The 15,249-nt window shown below is 45.9% G+C and overlaps 1 protein-coding gene across 4 annotated transcripts in view; it reads left to right on the forward strand.

Moving 5' to 3' along the window:
• Nucleotides 1-15,249, forward strand: part of ebf1a (EBF transcription factor 1a) — a 500,414-nt gene that overhangs the window by 286,110 nt on the left and 199,055 nt on the right. For all 4 annotated transcript variants that reach the window (XM_055642599.1, XM_055642601.1, XM_055642600.1 and 1 more), the window contains one exon: nucleotides 11,954-12,084. In XM_055642599.1, coding sequence (XP_055498574.1) covers nucleotides 11,954-12,084 — 131 coding nt within the window. The remainder of the gene's footprint in view (nucleotides 1-11,953; nucleotides 12,085-15,249) is intronic.

A 15,249-nucleotide genomic window follows, 5' to 3' on the forward strand; every position in this document is an offset into this window, starting at 1 on the left:
GCAGGGGGAGAGATTGAAGGGGGGGGGGGAGAGGAAGGTTCCCCCTCTCCCTCCCTCACCCATAGGTTCCCCTCTCCACCTCCCTCCTTCCCTCAGAGAGGGGGGGGGGGCTACATCCCCCTCTCCCCCCCTCCCCCCTCTCCACCCTCCCCCCCCTCCTCCTCCCCTCCACCCCCTCCTCCCCCCTCCTCCCCCCCCTCCTCCCCCCCCCCCTCTGCAACCCCAGAGGCAGCACCTATCTAGGTCGTAGAGCTCTTTGCGACTCGGATGCTCCTCGGGTTCGAAGAGGAACAAAAACGCCGAGGCGTGATCGTACTTCGTGTTCAGCAGCTGGGCTGTGGGCGGGGCTGGCCGCTGCGTTGCGGACGCCCTCTGGTTATCTCGGGTTCTCTTGGAAAACCCGAGCCTTCGTGTTCAGCGGCTGTAAAGTCTTGTGTGCCGTTGGGATCTGCAGAACAGAGCCTACATGCTCATTCTTTCTGCGTCTTTTGAAGAACCTGGAGGGGGGTTGTGGGGAGGGGGGGGGGAGGGTGGCGAGGTCACACCTGGAAAACAGTGCCCAGCAAGCAACGCATTGAAAACTGCGCAGCTTGCCGCGAGGAGAAACGCATTGTGATGTCATCCAGCTCGCTTCAGCACATTAGATTTTAAAAAGATGTCAGATTGGTGAACAATTTTAAGAAAAAACTCGGAAAATAATGAATCAAATTTACAGATGAGGGGTTTTTGAAATCACGAGGTAAATCTCTACCGGAATATGTAAAAATGTCACCGTTACCGCGTCGGGTTTTCGAGGAGATGTGAATCAAAGAAAAAGTTCAAGCAAGCAAACATCCAAGCAGGTTAACATCCAAGATCAGAGTTTTACATTATATATGATATGATATAACAATTAGCATTACATTTACTAATTTTAAAAAATAACCTTTAATAAAATAGAATACTTATTATTACAGAGGTGGTCTCTCCCGATTAGGAGCAGATGTAGGTTGAACAACTGCAGCTGTGAACTTTTGTCCTTATTGCTCTGTGGTTGCTCATCTCATCTCTTCTCACCCAAACCCCCTCATTCTAGCTGGCTTTACCAATGCCATTCTGCTCCACACAATGCCCTACTGTCCTCTTCTGGATAACCTCATGCCCGCCCATGTTACTCCATTCCACTCCAGCTCACCCCATCTTATCCTATTCCCCACTTTGCCATGTCGCCACGTACCAGCTTTGCACTCAATTGCACACAATCCCAGGCCAGTTTGTGCCATCCAATATTATCTAATATCAATTACTCTTCCAACCCTTAACGTCCAAAACTTGACCCAAATCCAAACCTCACACAATGTTCACTCGACTGATTAAGGCAGTTTGAGCTGTGCCTATCAAGAAGTGAAGTATATGGCCATTGTGCAGTCAAGTCCTTAACGAAAGGGTCAAAATAAAGACAGCTTAAACTTAGAAAGGTGATTGGCCTCTATCTGTGCCATACCAGTTCTACAGTGTGTTATTTAAAGGTGAAATGAATCCCTTTTCTTTATTCTCTCCATATTCTCATCAACTCTCTCTACTGCATACCTACACCAGTGGCACTTTACAGAGGCCAATTAACCTCCCATTATGAGTTTAAGAAGGAACTGCATATGCTGGAAAATCGAAGGTACACAAAAATGCTGGAGAAACTCAGCGGGTGCAGCAGCATCTATGGAGCGAAGGAAATAGGCAACGTTTCGGGCTGAAACCCTTCTTCATGTTAACATTGAATTCTCCCAATTTTGTATGAACATTGAATTTTGTTAGCCCTTGCTGTCTCCTCCCCTTCCTCAGCCATCGGGCTGACTCCTCCCATCCCTCAGCCCTCGGACTCCTCCTCCTCCTCCTTTTTCCTTTCTTCTCCCTGTCCCCCCCCCCACCCCCCATCAGTCTGAAGAAGGGTTTCGGCCAAAAAAGTTGCCTATTTCCTTCGATCCATAGATGCTGCTGCACCTACTGAATTTCTCCAGCAATATTGTCTACCTCCCATTATGAGTTTATGTGCAATCTCTGCAGCAGCAGAGTGAATTGAACATCCAGCCGAACATTGCTAGATTTCAATGTGCGTACTCCTCAAATGTTCTTTATGAGATTCCACACTTCTTGGTGACCCTTCGACTATCCTTGATCAGACCTTGCTGGCTTTACCTTGCACTAAATGTTATTTCCTTAACATGTGGCCAAACAGTGTAAATGGCTCAATTGTAATCATGTGTTGTCTTTCTGCTGACTGGATAGCACGCAAGAAAAGCTTTTTACTGTAACTCGGTACATGTGACAATGAACTAAATGAAAAAAAACAAAAAAAAACAAAAAACTAAATGAACTAACTATTAGTCACCACTCAGCCACAGGGACAGCTATGTTACAGTGTTGAACATCTCGTGACCAACAGGTAAATGTTCACTCTCTTACCGAGTGCATCCTTCCATCCTTCAACGACTTGTATTCTGAGCCAAGTCTTCCTCTCTTACCTGGGAGCAGCCCTAAATCAAGTTTTTATATTAGTCAACGCAGATTTTTTTAAATTATTGAGTGCATGTCAAGGTTTCTATATTGGTGACTGGATGGGAGAGCAGTTTTAAATGGACCCTTTCAGCAAAATTATGAAAAAAATGTATAGTGCGGTGGTGATTTTTTTTCTCCCTCATTCACCCTTCCATCTGTAGCAGCTTCTAATGTTTCAGGCAAGCTGTTAATGAGACTACTGGACCAGTTAATCTGTAAAAGGACCTGTATCTTCACAGAAGCTTTTTATAAACTTCCATGGAGCTTTACAGTCAGTGAAGCTTTCTCGATGTGTGGTCACTGTTGTAACATAGGATTTATGCCAACCATTCTGGACACCGCAAGCTCCAATAAATGGCTTTTTTGACGACCCGATAATTTGCTTACTGAGTTACACTGATGTCCTGGGACATCCTTTGTTCTTCTTTTAACTCTTGCCTATGGGATCTTCTACACCCACCTGAGAACACACAGTAGATGGCTTCTTTGGTTTGACGTATAAAGAAATGGAACCCAGACCTTCGAGACCAGCCCATCATTTATCAGGATCACCACTGATCTTCTGCAGTTTTCCTGCACTCACCCCAAATCCCTTGATTACTTTAACATCTAGAAAGCCATCAAAATCTTTTCTGAATGAACTCGGGGACTGTGTCTCCGCAGTGCTTTGGGGTAGACAAGTCTAAAGTCTAACCACCAACAATATTCTTTTTATCCACTGGGTGAAGAAAAATGATCATCCCTCACATCTCAGCATCCCTCAGTATTACATAGAAGTGTCAACCTTGAAATGTAATTCAAATCTATATTGGAGTCAAGTCATCAACAAGGCCTGAACTGAAATTGTGTTCTCCAGCCACCTTGTGGCTACCTACCTTCAGGGCATTGAAGTTAAAAACAGAAAACGTTGGGATTTGGTATTGCAGGATTCAGGGACCAGGGAGGGGAGTCCAAGAGGTTCACCAAGGCAGTAACCAGGCTGTTTCAGATGCCGACTGAACTGTTTTCAAGAGTGAGATTTAGCTCTTAGGGCTAAGGGAATCAAGGAATATGAGGGAAAAGCTAGAACTGGGTACTGATTTTGGATGATCAGTCATGATCATAATGAATGGTGGTGCAGGCTGGAAGGGCCGAATGGCCTACTCGGGCAACTGTCTTCTATGTTTCTGTTTCTTCTTTCTAACAGGTTCTGGGTGTATTGAGAATGGAGTAACTGACTTAAGAAACTGGCTTAGAACTGGCTTTGCCAGTGTTTATATATATGTCAGAAACTGAGTTTACCCCATAACCCATTGACAATATCCCATATCTCAAACTGGCTCTTCCCATTGTAGAATTCAAAGAATTAAGTTAATTAATTAAGCAAGCATTCCCTGTCCACTCATCCTACCTATTGAACAGTGAATATGAATGAAGGCCGGAACAATCCTGACGGACTCTGTAATGTCTTTAATGGGCCTGTCCCACTGTACGAGATCATTCCAAGAGTTCTCCCGAGTTTGCCCTGATTCGAACTCGGAGATTTACGGTAATGGCCACTCGTCGGTACCCGGGGCTCTCGTGGACATTTTTCAACATGTTGAAAAATCTTCATGAGTCTTCCCGAGCTTACTGCGTTTCCCGAGTACCTGCCGTTAGCGTTACGAGCCGCGAAGAGACGTCCCGAGCTCCTACGTACCTGCTACGTACATTCTACGTGCTTTCACGAGTTTTATTTTTTTAAAACTCGGGAGAGCTCTTGAATTAGCTCCTACAGTGGGACAGCCCCATTACTCCGCTCAATGGAATAGCTCGCTGACCTGCACTGTGAAGACTCTCCTATCAAGTTTAGTTTAATTTATTGTCACGTGTACCGAGGTACAGTGAAAAAGTTTATTTCATGTAGTGCAGTGTATAGATACATGATAAGGGAATAACATTTAGTGCAAGGTAAAGCCTGCAAAGTCCGATCAAGGATAGTCCGAGGGTCACCAAAGAGGTAATTTGACCATTTAAACTAGATAAAAACAAGCTCAGCCACTATGTACCCTGGCAATGAATCGTAGAAGTGTCCCACATAGAAGAATGCCAGTTGCTTCAGTTTGCTCTTTGAAAGAGTTACTTGTTTGGTCATGCATGTTCCTCTGCACGTACCCCATAAAATACGCACTTCCTGTTTGAAAGTCATTATGGAATCATCATGGGGGATATCAAAATCCTCAATCAACACTCTATCGCTTTCAAAATAATTTTAACGTTGCGACACAAAGTGCTGGAGTGACGCAGGCAGCATCACTGGAGAACATAGATCGAAAACATTTTGGGTCGGGACCCTTCTTCAGTCTATTTTAAAGAAGTTCTCCTCCTCTCTTCGCTGGAAGTTCAGTGAGACCCTCTGTCACATCTCCCCCTCTGTAATTCCTGCTACTATCCCGCTCATTGACCCATATCCATGTTCTCCAGCCATGCCTGACCCACTGAGTTACGCCAGCATTTTGTATCATTTTTTTGAAAACCAGCACCTGCAGTTCCTTGTGTCTCCATTTAACCTTCTATTTTGTTTACCAATTGGCTTGGATGTGGAGACTACTTCTACCCGGTTAAAGCCTCTGCTGAATTGCATTTAACATTCTGTGCTCCGAGTAGAATGAATCACTTAATTGCCTGTGGGGCAGCAGAGTAGCACAACCGTAGAGTTGCTGCCTTAAGGGCCTGTCCCACTGGGGTGTCATTTGCGTGTCACGCAGATGGCGCACGAAGATTTTGTACATCCTAAAATCCTGGGGCGCCGCGCGCGACCTCGCGTCACTTCCTACGTCACCACGTACCACGCACGCATAATACGTACCATGCGCGCATCATGACGCGTGCGTAGTGACGCATAAATGACGCGCAAATGACGCCCAAGTGGGACGGGTCCTTTACAGGGCCAGAGACCCGTGTTCGATTCTGACCACAGGTGCTCTCTGTGTGGAGTTTGCACTGTAACTGTGCGGGTTTTTCTCCGGGTGCTCCGGATTCCTCCCCGGGTGTTCCAAAGACGTGCAGGTTTGTAGCTTAACTAACTTGTAAATTTCCCCCTAGTGTGTGTCGGATATAAAAGTGTGATAGCGTAGAATTAGTGTGCTGGGGGCTTAATGGTCGGTGTGGACTCGGTGGGCCGAATGGCCAGTTTCTATGCTGCATCTCCAAACTAAACTAAAACTCACCACTGATCACTGATCTCTCGTCCCATTCTGGTCATCACCGCCCCCCCACCCCCCCCCCCCTTATTCTGGGTGTGATTTCATCTCGAGTATTCAGAAAATAGCCCATGATTATTCATTATCAAGGTGCATTTCCAGAAAGGCTTGCACCTGGGCTGAGGCACTTAACATTGGCTAATGGTAACAATGGAGCTACTTCCCAGAGTGGACTTGTGCCAATGGTGACAGCAATGCAAATTTGTAGCAAAACTAAGATTGCTGAAGAATATGCTGATGGGAACCAACACTCAAGTATCGGATCTCTAAAAAGGATCACACGATCATAAGAGAGGGGAGCAGAATTAGGCCATTCGGCCCATCAAGTCTACTCCGCCATTCAATGATGGCTGCTCTATCTCTCCCTCCTAACCCCATTCTCCTGCCTTCTCCCCATCACTCCTGGCACCCGTACTAATCAAATGATATCGCTAACTTCACCTAAATGCTGGCAGTGAATCGTCCCTGTCTCTCATAGTCACCTTGCCCCGTTACAACTGCTGCCAGTTCATGCCTGGTGTAACTGGAGAAGACTCTGTGGACAGCAAGGGGTTAAAAACATTCCAGTGACAACATGCTGATAGATAATATTGGAAGATAATACTGGGTAATGGTAGCTCACCCCTTGTGGTGAAACCCCCCTCCCCACCTCCTCCCTCATTCATATTCTCTCTGCGGGGACATTGGAATTCTAGTCAGTCATTAGACCCTGATTTACAGAAATGGCATCAGGTTCTCGAGCCAAAGTTCAACATCCCAAAATGAAATTTAAACCAATTAATCCGTTAGATTTTTATCGCTCCTGCATGTTTTCCCAGCAATTCCCTCAGTGCCTGGCCTTTGATCGACTCAGATCAGTCTTGTATGAGTTCTGATTGTCTGCCCAGTGCTTCAAAGCTCGAGATGACATTTACACCGCACTCATAAAACAATCAAATTTGCAAAGCTTTTAAACAACTGGGGCATAGTTATATTTAATAAAAGCCTGTCTATAATAACCTGAATTAGCATTTTATGCCATGTAATACCTCTGAGAGCACAGGTTTTTATGGAGCTGTCTATTGTTGAGGCCATCTTTCCAATAGCAAAGATTATCTGACTGGCTGTCTGCAGTTTAACCCTTAAGATTCTGGAATGCTTTATGTGTAAACAGCCAATGAAATCTGAAGAAGGATCTCAGCCTGAAACGTCACCCATTCCTTCTTTCCAGAGATGCTGCCTGTCCCGCTGAGTTACTCCAGCATTTTGTGTCTATCTTCGGTGTAAACCAGCATCTGCAGTTCCCTCCTACTCAAATGAAATGTTTCCCTGTCTACATGACTAAACTACCCATTCTAGCCTCTAAACCATTTCACACCATGGCATTCATTGAAAGGGGCAGAATCTCTCTGGAAAATGTGTTTTGCCATAACATTTTACACTATTGAATTCCTCAATAATGTGATGAAATGTAGTCCCACGTCAAGATAGGCAATTGAGACCACCAGAAACAACATGGGGCCTGGGACCAGGCACATCCCAGCTGCAATTCTGATTTAGACCTGCACTCCACGTTTAGCTGTGCCTCTAGCCAAACTGTTCCATTGCAGTTGCAACATTGGCATCGACTCAACAAAATAGAAACCTGCCCACCACATATGGCCTGTTCCCCAAAAAAACATGGCAAATCTACTCTCGCTAATTATCACCCACCGTTCCACTCAAAGAGTGTTGGTGTTATCATCCACAGTGCTATCATGCCTTACCTACTCACCAATGCACTGATGCCCAGTTTGGTTCACCAAGAACCACTTGGATCCAGATCGCTTCACACCTTTAGTTCAAACATGGACCAAGGAGCTGACTTTCAGAGGTGAGATGAGAGTAGCTGATGTGGCCATCGCGGCAGCATATGACCATGTGTGACGTCTCAAGGACCCTGGGTAAAACTGTAGTCAATGGGTAACAAAGGAAATCACTCCAATGGCTGCAGTCACACCTCGTATAAAGGAACATTGTCGCGGTTGTCACTGGTCGATCATCCCAGCCCTGGAAAATGAACTCAGGAGTTCGTCACAGCAGTGTCTTAGGCCCAACCATCTTCAGCTGCCATATTAATTACTTTCCTTCCTTTGTACGTCAGAAGAGGAATGTTCACTAAAAACTGTATATCACTCAGAGTGTAAGAAATGAACTGCAGATACTGGTTTACACCAAAAATAGACACAAAACGCTGGAGTAACTTAGCGGGACAGGCAACATCTCTGGAGAGAAGGAATGGGTGACGTTTCGGGTCGAGACCCTTCTTCAGAAACGTCAACCATTCCTTCTCTCCAGAGATGCTGCCTCTCCTGCCGAGTTACTCCAGGACTGTGTAGCATTCAATTCCATTTGGAATTCCTCTGCAAATGAAGTGATGCAGTAAGATCTGGATGGAAAGTTTAGTTTGTGTTGTATTTGTCACATGTACTGTGGTACAGTGAAAAGCTTTTGTTGAGTGCTAACCAGTCAGCAGAAAGACAATACATGATTACAATTGAACCATTGAAGCCAGCAAAGTCCAATCAAGGATAGACAGGGTCACCAATGAGGTAGATAGTAGTTCAGCACTGCTCTCCGTTGTGGTAGGATGATTCAGTTGCCTGATGACAGCTGGGAAGAAACTGTTGCTGAATCCGGAGGTGTACGTTTTCACACGTGTACTGTACCTCCATTAGAAGAGAGTTTAAGAACCTATCCCCAGCATTCAGTAGCATTGTCATGGCCAGGTTCACTGCAGTTGACATCCTAGAGTCACCACCTTATGGTTCCAGTCATATAAATACTGTGGTTACAAGAATAGATCAGGAGCTGCTGCCTGTGGTGAGTGACTCACCTCCTGATCCCGCAGAACCTTTCTATCACCTGAAAGGCTCAAGCCAGGAGCACGGTGGTTTGCTCTCCACTTGCCAGAATGAGTGCAGCTCCAACAGCTTTCAAAAAACTCAACATGATCTAGAACAGACATCTGTATGGTACGGTGGCGCAGCGGTGGAGCTCCTGCCTTACAGCGCCAGAGACCCGGGTTCGATCCTGACCGCGGGTGCTGTCTGGGCAGAGTTTTTACGTTCTCCCTGTGACCTGCGTGGGTTTTCTCAGCGATCTATGGTTTCCTTCCCACACTCCAAAGACGTACAGGTTTGTAGGTTAATTGGCTTGGTATGATTGCAAAATTGTCCCCAGTGTGTGTAGGGTAGTGTTAATGTGTGGAGATCGCTGGTCGCTGGGCCAAAGGGCCTGTTTCCATGCTGTATCTCTAAATTAAACTGAACAGATCAGTCTCAATAATGGTCTCAATCCGAAACTCCGCCCAATTCTTCTCTCCTGAGCTGCTGCCCGTCCCGCTGAGTTACTCCGGCATTTTGTGTCTACCTTAAACAAAGCAGCCCTTGGATTGGCATTTCATTCACCATCATTAATTCCCATCTCGACCAGATTACTGGAGAGTGTGCCATCTATTAAGCACACTACAGTTCCTCACTCAAGCTGATGTGACCACACCGCATACATGAGGAGGAACAAAGGTATCAGGGACAAGTCAACAACACCACCTGCAGATTGTCCTCCATGTTGCATGCCTCTGAGACTTGGACATTTATTTGCTCTTTCGTCATTGTTGGGTCCTGGAACACCGTACTCTAAGGTCAGAAGGACTGCAGCCGTTCAAGAACTAGATGGACTTTTTGGGTAACATGGATGATGGGCCCAAGGGCTTGTTCCTGTGCTGTATCACTCCATGATGCTAAGAAGGCGACTCACCACCCTTTTCTTAAGGGCAGTGACACCCAAATCCCCTCAAAATGAATGAAAAGAGCTGCTGCAGTGATTCCATTAGCACTCCCGGTACTTCAGCCGCTGTGAGTGAAAAGGTTTGCCAGCTAATGCAGACAATGCCCCTTGAATCATTGCATTCAATAACTTAGAAGTTAGATATTTGAATTTAATTAACTGGAAAAAAGTGCTTCATGACTATATGGTGCTTCCAGTAGATAAATGGCTTCAGACTGACGTGATAAAATTGGCCACTAACTTGGCATGTTGCCCATTTATGAAGTTGCTGGAAATCGAACGCAGAGTGGCATGCAAAGCAGGCAGTGATCTGATGGTGTCAGCTTCCACCATCAGATTAGCCTTAAATACATCCTGTCCACTTCAAACCTTGCACTTCTGAGAAACAACCAATTTACAGCTGGGCATTTGTAGTCCGCACGTGGATATTATTTAAATATCGGCCCCTTCAAATGTAAATTTTACCAACTGTTTGTGAAGCAATGTTGAGACAAAGTTGTGCAGAGTCATTTTGTTTTTCCTTTCACTGTTACCAATTGTCAGGGGGGAAAGGCTCCTTGTTCCTAGATACAGGCATGGACAGGTACATGGGTAAGACATGTTTGGAGGGATATGGACCTGGTGGGACTATGGTAGCTGGGACATGTTGGCCGGTGCAGGCAAGTTGGGCCGAAGTGCCTGTTTCCAGTCATAGGAATTGGAGATTCACATGGATAATGGGTCTCCAATCCAACACTTTGACCCGAGCCTTTGCTTTGGCATCATGCTTTACCTACACACCATTGCACCAATGCTCAATGACAGTGGCGAATGGGTGTGATATGAGCAAATGCTGCGAGGAGTCACAAAGGCAGAGCCTAATATGGAGCCTAATAATGCCCTGCTGGAAATCTGACATGAACAGAAAATGCTGGAAACACTCGCTAGGTCAGGTGGCATCAGTGGAAAGCGAACCAGGGTTAATGTTACAGATCATCACCTGAAGCATTGACTGCTTCATTTTCCATTGATGCTGCCTGGCCTGCCGGGCATTTCTAATATTGTCTGTTTTTACAATGGAGGAGTGGACATTGTGATTTTCTGGAGTTGAATGGAATATAACTGTGAATTTGCACCTCATTTTTGTTCTGAAATGTTTTGTGTATGTGGTGTAGTGCTGTGGTGCCTGAGCCATCCCTTTGGGCTGAATACAACACATGAAGGCAGGGAATACTTCTACAGGCATTGTTCTACCACTTGTCCTTTACCTAAGCTATAGTAACTCTCACTTCACGTGCCAACATGTGGGAGAGAATCGCAATGAAATCCAAACATGTGATATCCACACTGATATCCCTGCACAAGCCGGTATTGCAATCAGTTGGCTGACTTGCTCCAAAATAATCACAATTGGTTTCACTGTAGGTATGGCTTGTGCAGGGACATTGGTATAGTCTATATGAGCAGCCACTGATACAACTGTGAGAATGCATTTGTACAATGCGCTGGTATTAACAGCCAGGCCCTAGGCCACCTTCCCATGTGTGACACATCCCCACTCCCATGAACCATGGGGATTTACAACAACGCAGCATGGTGGCGCAACGGTAGAGTTGCTGCCTTACAGCGCTTGAAGAGGTTAATTGGCATGGTATAAGTGTTAAATTGTGTGTGTAGGATAGTGTTAGTTTGTGTGGATCGCTGGTCAGTGTGGATCCTGTGGGACAAAGTGCCTTTTTTCCTCGCTGCATCTCTGAACTAAACAAAACTAAACACAGATGCTGGAATTTTGAGCAAGTCACAGTGTTGGAATGACTCGGCAGTTCAGGTAGCATCTGTGGAGGGAATGGATAGATGATGCTTTGGTTCTGAAGAAGGGCCCCCGACCTGAAACTTTGCCTATCTGTTCCCTCCACAGATGCTGCCTGACCCACTGAATTACTCCAGCACTTTGTGTTTTGAATGGGGATTTACATGTTGTCATGTTGTCCTTGACTGCAGTCTTCTTGTTCTTAGATGTTCTAAGAATAAGATAGCCTTTGTGAATCATATTCCAACTGGTCTTAAGCCCAATGCAGAAAATATCCCTAAGTTTGAAATTACATGTTCACAGTCATTTTTACAATCTATTATTTATTTAGATTGTCATGGAAGGTATCATTTTATCTCGGCTTTCTGAAGGAAATTCCATTCATGGTAATTCATTAAAGTTATTCAGCAAGGTTTAAGCATTTAAGTTATTTTCCTCAAATGCCCTGAGATACTGAAGCACAATAACTGACCCCTGATAGGATTCCTCATATCAATAGACTTGTAATTTTTCATGAAGATTAGCGTAGGAATTTGTGAAAGCTCTCAGATGGTTTTTCCTTAAAATCTTGATTTTTTTTCTCCCCATTTTCTGGTCTCAACAGCCACACCTTGCATCAAAGCCATCAGTCCCAGTGAGGGATGGACTACCGGAGGGGCCACAGTCATCATCATCGGAGATAATTTCTTCGATGGATTACAAGTCATATTCGGCACCATGCTGGTCTGGAGTGAGGTACGTGAAGGAACTGTATATATACTGACAATTTAACAATCATCATTGTCTCTCCCTGTTCCGCTTTGCTCACTCTATACTTTCTCTCTCTTTTCTCTCCTCTCTCTCCTCTCTCTCTCCATCCTCTCTCTCTCTCTCTCTCTTTCTCTTCTCACTGTCGCTCTTTAATCTCTCTCCCTCTCTCCTCTTCTCTCTCTCTCTCTCTTCTCTCCCTGTCTCTCTCTGTCTCACTGTCTCTCTCTACTTCTCTCTCTCTCTTCTCCCTCTATCTCTCTCTGTCCTCTCTCTCTGTCTCTCTCCCTCTCTCTCTCTCTCTCTCTCTCTCTCTCTCTCTCTCTCTCTCTCTCTCTCTCTCTCTCTCTCTCTCTCTCTCTCTATCTCTCTCTCTTTCTCTCCCCTCTCTCCTCCCCCTCCTCCCCCTCTCTCTTCTCTCTCTCTCTCTCTCTCTCTCTCTCTCCTCTCTCTCTCTCTCTCTCTCCTCTCTCTCCTCTCTCTCTCCTCTCTCTCTCTCTCTCTCTCTCTCTCTCTCTCTCTCTCTCTCTCTCTGTTCTTGCTCTCCCTCTCTCTTTCCCCTATTCTTTCTTTTTCTCATTTCCCCCTGCCTCTGGTCCTCTGTGCACTGCCTCTTTTACTCTCTTTTTGCCTCCTCCCTTCCTCCCTCCATCTCTCGCTTTCCCTCCTCCACCTCTCCCTCTCCCTCACCCCTCTCCTCCCCCCTCTCCCTCGCTCTCTCCCTCCTTGCCTCTCGCATGTTTCTACGCCCCGTTTTTTGTTACTCCTCAGTCTTGTCGAGCATTTTCTAAAAATCTGAAAATTAGCAGAAAACTCAGTCTGGGTAATGGCAAGGGGGTAAAGCAACATGGTTGAGAGCAGACGAGACGCTGTCTCGGGTGTTGAAAGGGCCGTGCATATGGAGGAAATGTACCAGGGACCGTCATTCCATTCTTTCTCTACATATTCCAAGGGCTATTTTTAGGTGATTGAAAGACGCAATCGAGCAGGAGCTTATACAGCCCTTCGTGACTTTGGTGCCTGTCAGACACGGCCATCCAATTAGTCCAAAGCTTCAGCTCCTACCAGATGGAGTTGTTTTCAGAGCTGGGTGGATTCCACGTGACAAGCTTGCACGGAGTGCTTGACAGTCATGGCCATCCTTGGCTGCATGCACTAAATGAGCGACACAGTTGTAGTTAGGTGACTCTTCTTCAGGTGGATCTTGGAAGCAGTTGCACACTGCAGTGACAGAGGGTGAATTTCTCCCCAAAATTGCTCATTCATTAATTTCCTGCCTATCACTCCCTCCATCGTTTAGTTTAGTTTTTAGTTTAGAGGTACAGCGCGGAAACAGGAGTCCGCACCGCCCAGCGATCCCCACACATTAACACTACCCCACACACACTAGGGACTCATTTCCATTAAAAAAAAACCAAACCAATTAACCTCCAAACCTGTACGTCTTTGGAGTGTGGGAGTGAGGAGGAGGGGGGGGGGGGGGTGCGTACAAACTCCGTACAGACAGCACCCGTAGACGGGATCGAACCCGGGTCTCTGGTGCTGTCAGGTCTCTAAAGCAGCAACTTGACCACTGCGCCCCTGAAGTAATTGATTTCAGGCAAAGTGCAGTTTCACATGTATGACGACCTTATGACCTTCACACACGCGCCAGTGTACGTTTGAGTGTCAGTAAAACTATTTGATATCATAGTGGATATCATAGCTAATCCTGACTGTCTTCATCTGTCAACACCGGGCAGCATCACTGACAACGATCACGAGGATTGGTGCTAGTTGACGTTTGTCACTCCTCCCCATTTAAGACACGGTGGTGTCAAGTTCAACACCCCTGGTTTGTGCCAGCTTCGTCAACAGATTTAGCACAGACACCGGACAGTTTAGTTTCAAATCGAACCTCCGGGAGAGCTTAATTTAAGATGTAAATGCATTCAGAAACAATTACGCACATAACAGTAACAAGAAACACTTGGCACTATAGTCGGATTTAACTTCATAATGTTCTAAGCCACCGTAATAGCAAGCCGCGGCAATCAAAGCTAACGTATATTGGAGCCATTTCTTGCCGATCAATTCTCTCCCTGAAATGGAGAAAGAGGATTTAATGACACAGTTGTTAGCAATTGTCTCACATGTAATTGAGCATATTTTGCGATTCACAGTTTCAAGAATGGGTGTGTAATTTGTCAGTGAGGTTTGGCCAAATCATCCAACATTCAACTATTTTACTTCCCCACAGCCATCAGGCTATTAAACTCGGCTCGGACAAAACTCTGAACATTAATAGCCCATTATCTGTTATTTGCACTTTATCAGTTTATTTATTCATGTGTGTATATATTTATATAATGGTATATGGACACACTGGTCTGTTCTGTAGTAAATGCCTACTATGTTCTGTTGTGCTGAAGCAAAGCAAGAATTTCATTGTCCTATCAGGGACACATGACAATAAACTCTCTTGAATCTTGAATCTTGAATTTTAGACGCAAAATGCTGGAGCAACTAACTGGGTCAATCTCTGAAGAGAAGGAATAAGTGGCGTTTCAGCTCGAGATCCTTCTACAGCCAACTATTTTACACAGTATGCCTCATTGTCACCTTCCCCTAGCTAACAATGATCTATTCTACATTTTCCTTCAGCTTCGACCCCTTTGATCTCTCATTTTTCACACCTTACCCTTCCATATCTCTCGTTTCCCTCTCCCCGTCTCTCAGCCTGAAGAAGGGTCTCGACCCGAAACGTCACCCATTCCTTCTATCCAGAGATGCCGCCTGTCTCGCTGAGTTACACCAGCATTTTGTGTCTGTCCCGACGTCTCTGGCCGCCCACAGGCGTGGGGGTGGGTGGGGGAGGAGCACCCGAGACAGCGCCGGAGAGCCGGGATCGATCCTGACTGCGGATGAGGCGCAGGTCTGTGTCCAGGGCTGCCGAGAGTGTTTTGCCACGTCTCCCTCCTCCAATCACCGCGCTCTACCCTCAGTCCCACCCACCCCCTACTTCCGCCTCTGACCGACACCTCCCTCCTCCAATGATCGCACTGAATCATTATGTCCTGCCCCCATTGCCTGCTGACGGACGTCTCTTTCGTCCAATCGGCGCCCTCGATCAGCAGTCCCACCCCCACTGTCTCGCGGGGAAAGCGGAGATTT

The sequence above is a fragment of the Leucoraja erinacea genome, chromosome 11 (genome assembly GCF_028641065.1).
Source record: "Leucoraja erinacea ecotype New England chromosome 11, Leri_hhj_1, whole genome shotgun sequence".
Taxonomy (NCBI): domain Eukaryota; kingdom Metazoa; phylum Chordata; class Chondrichthyes; order Rajiformes; family Rajidae; genus Leucoraja; species Leucoraja erinaceus.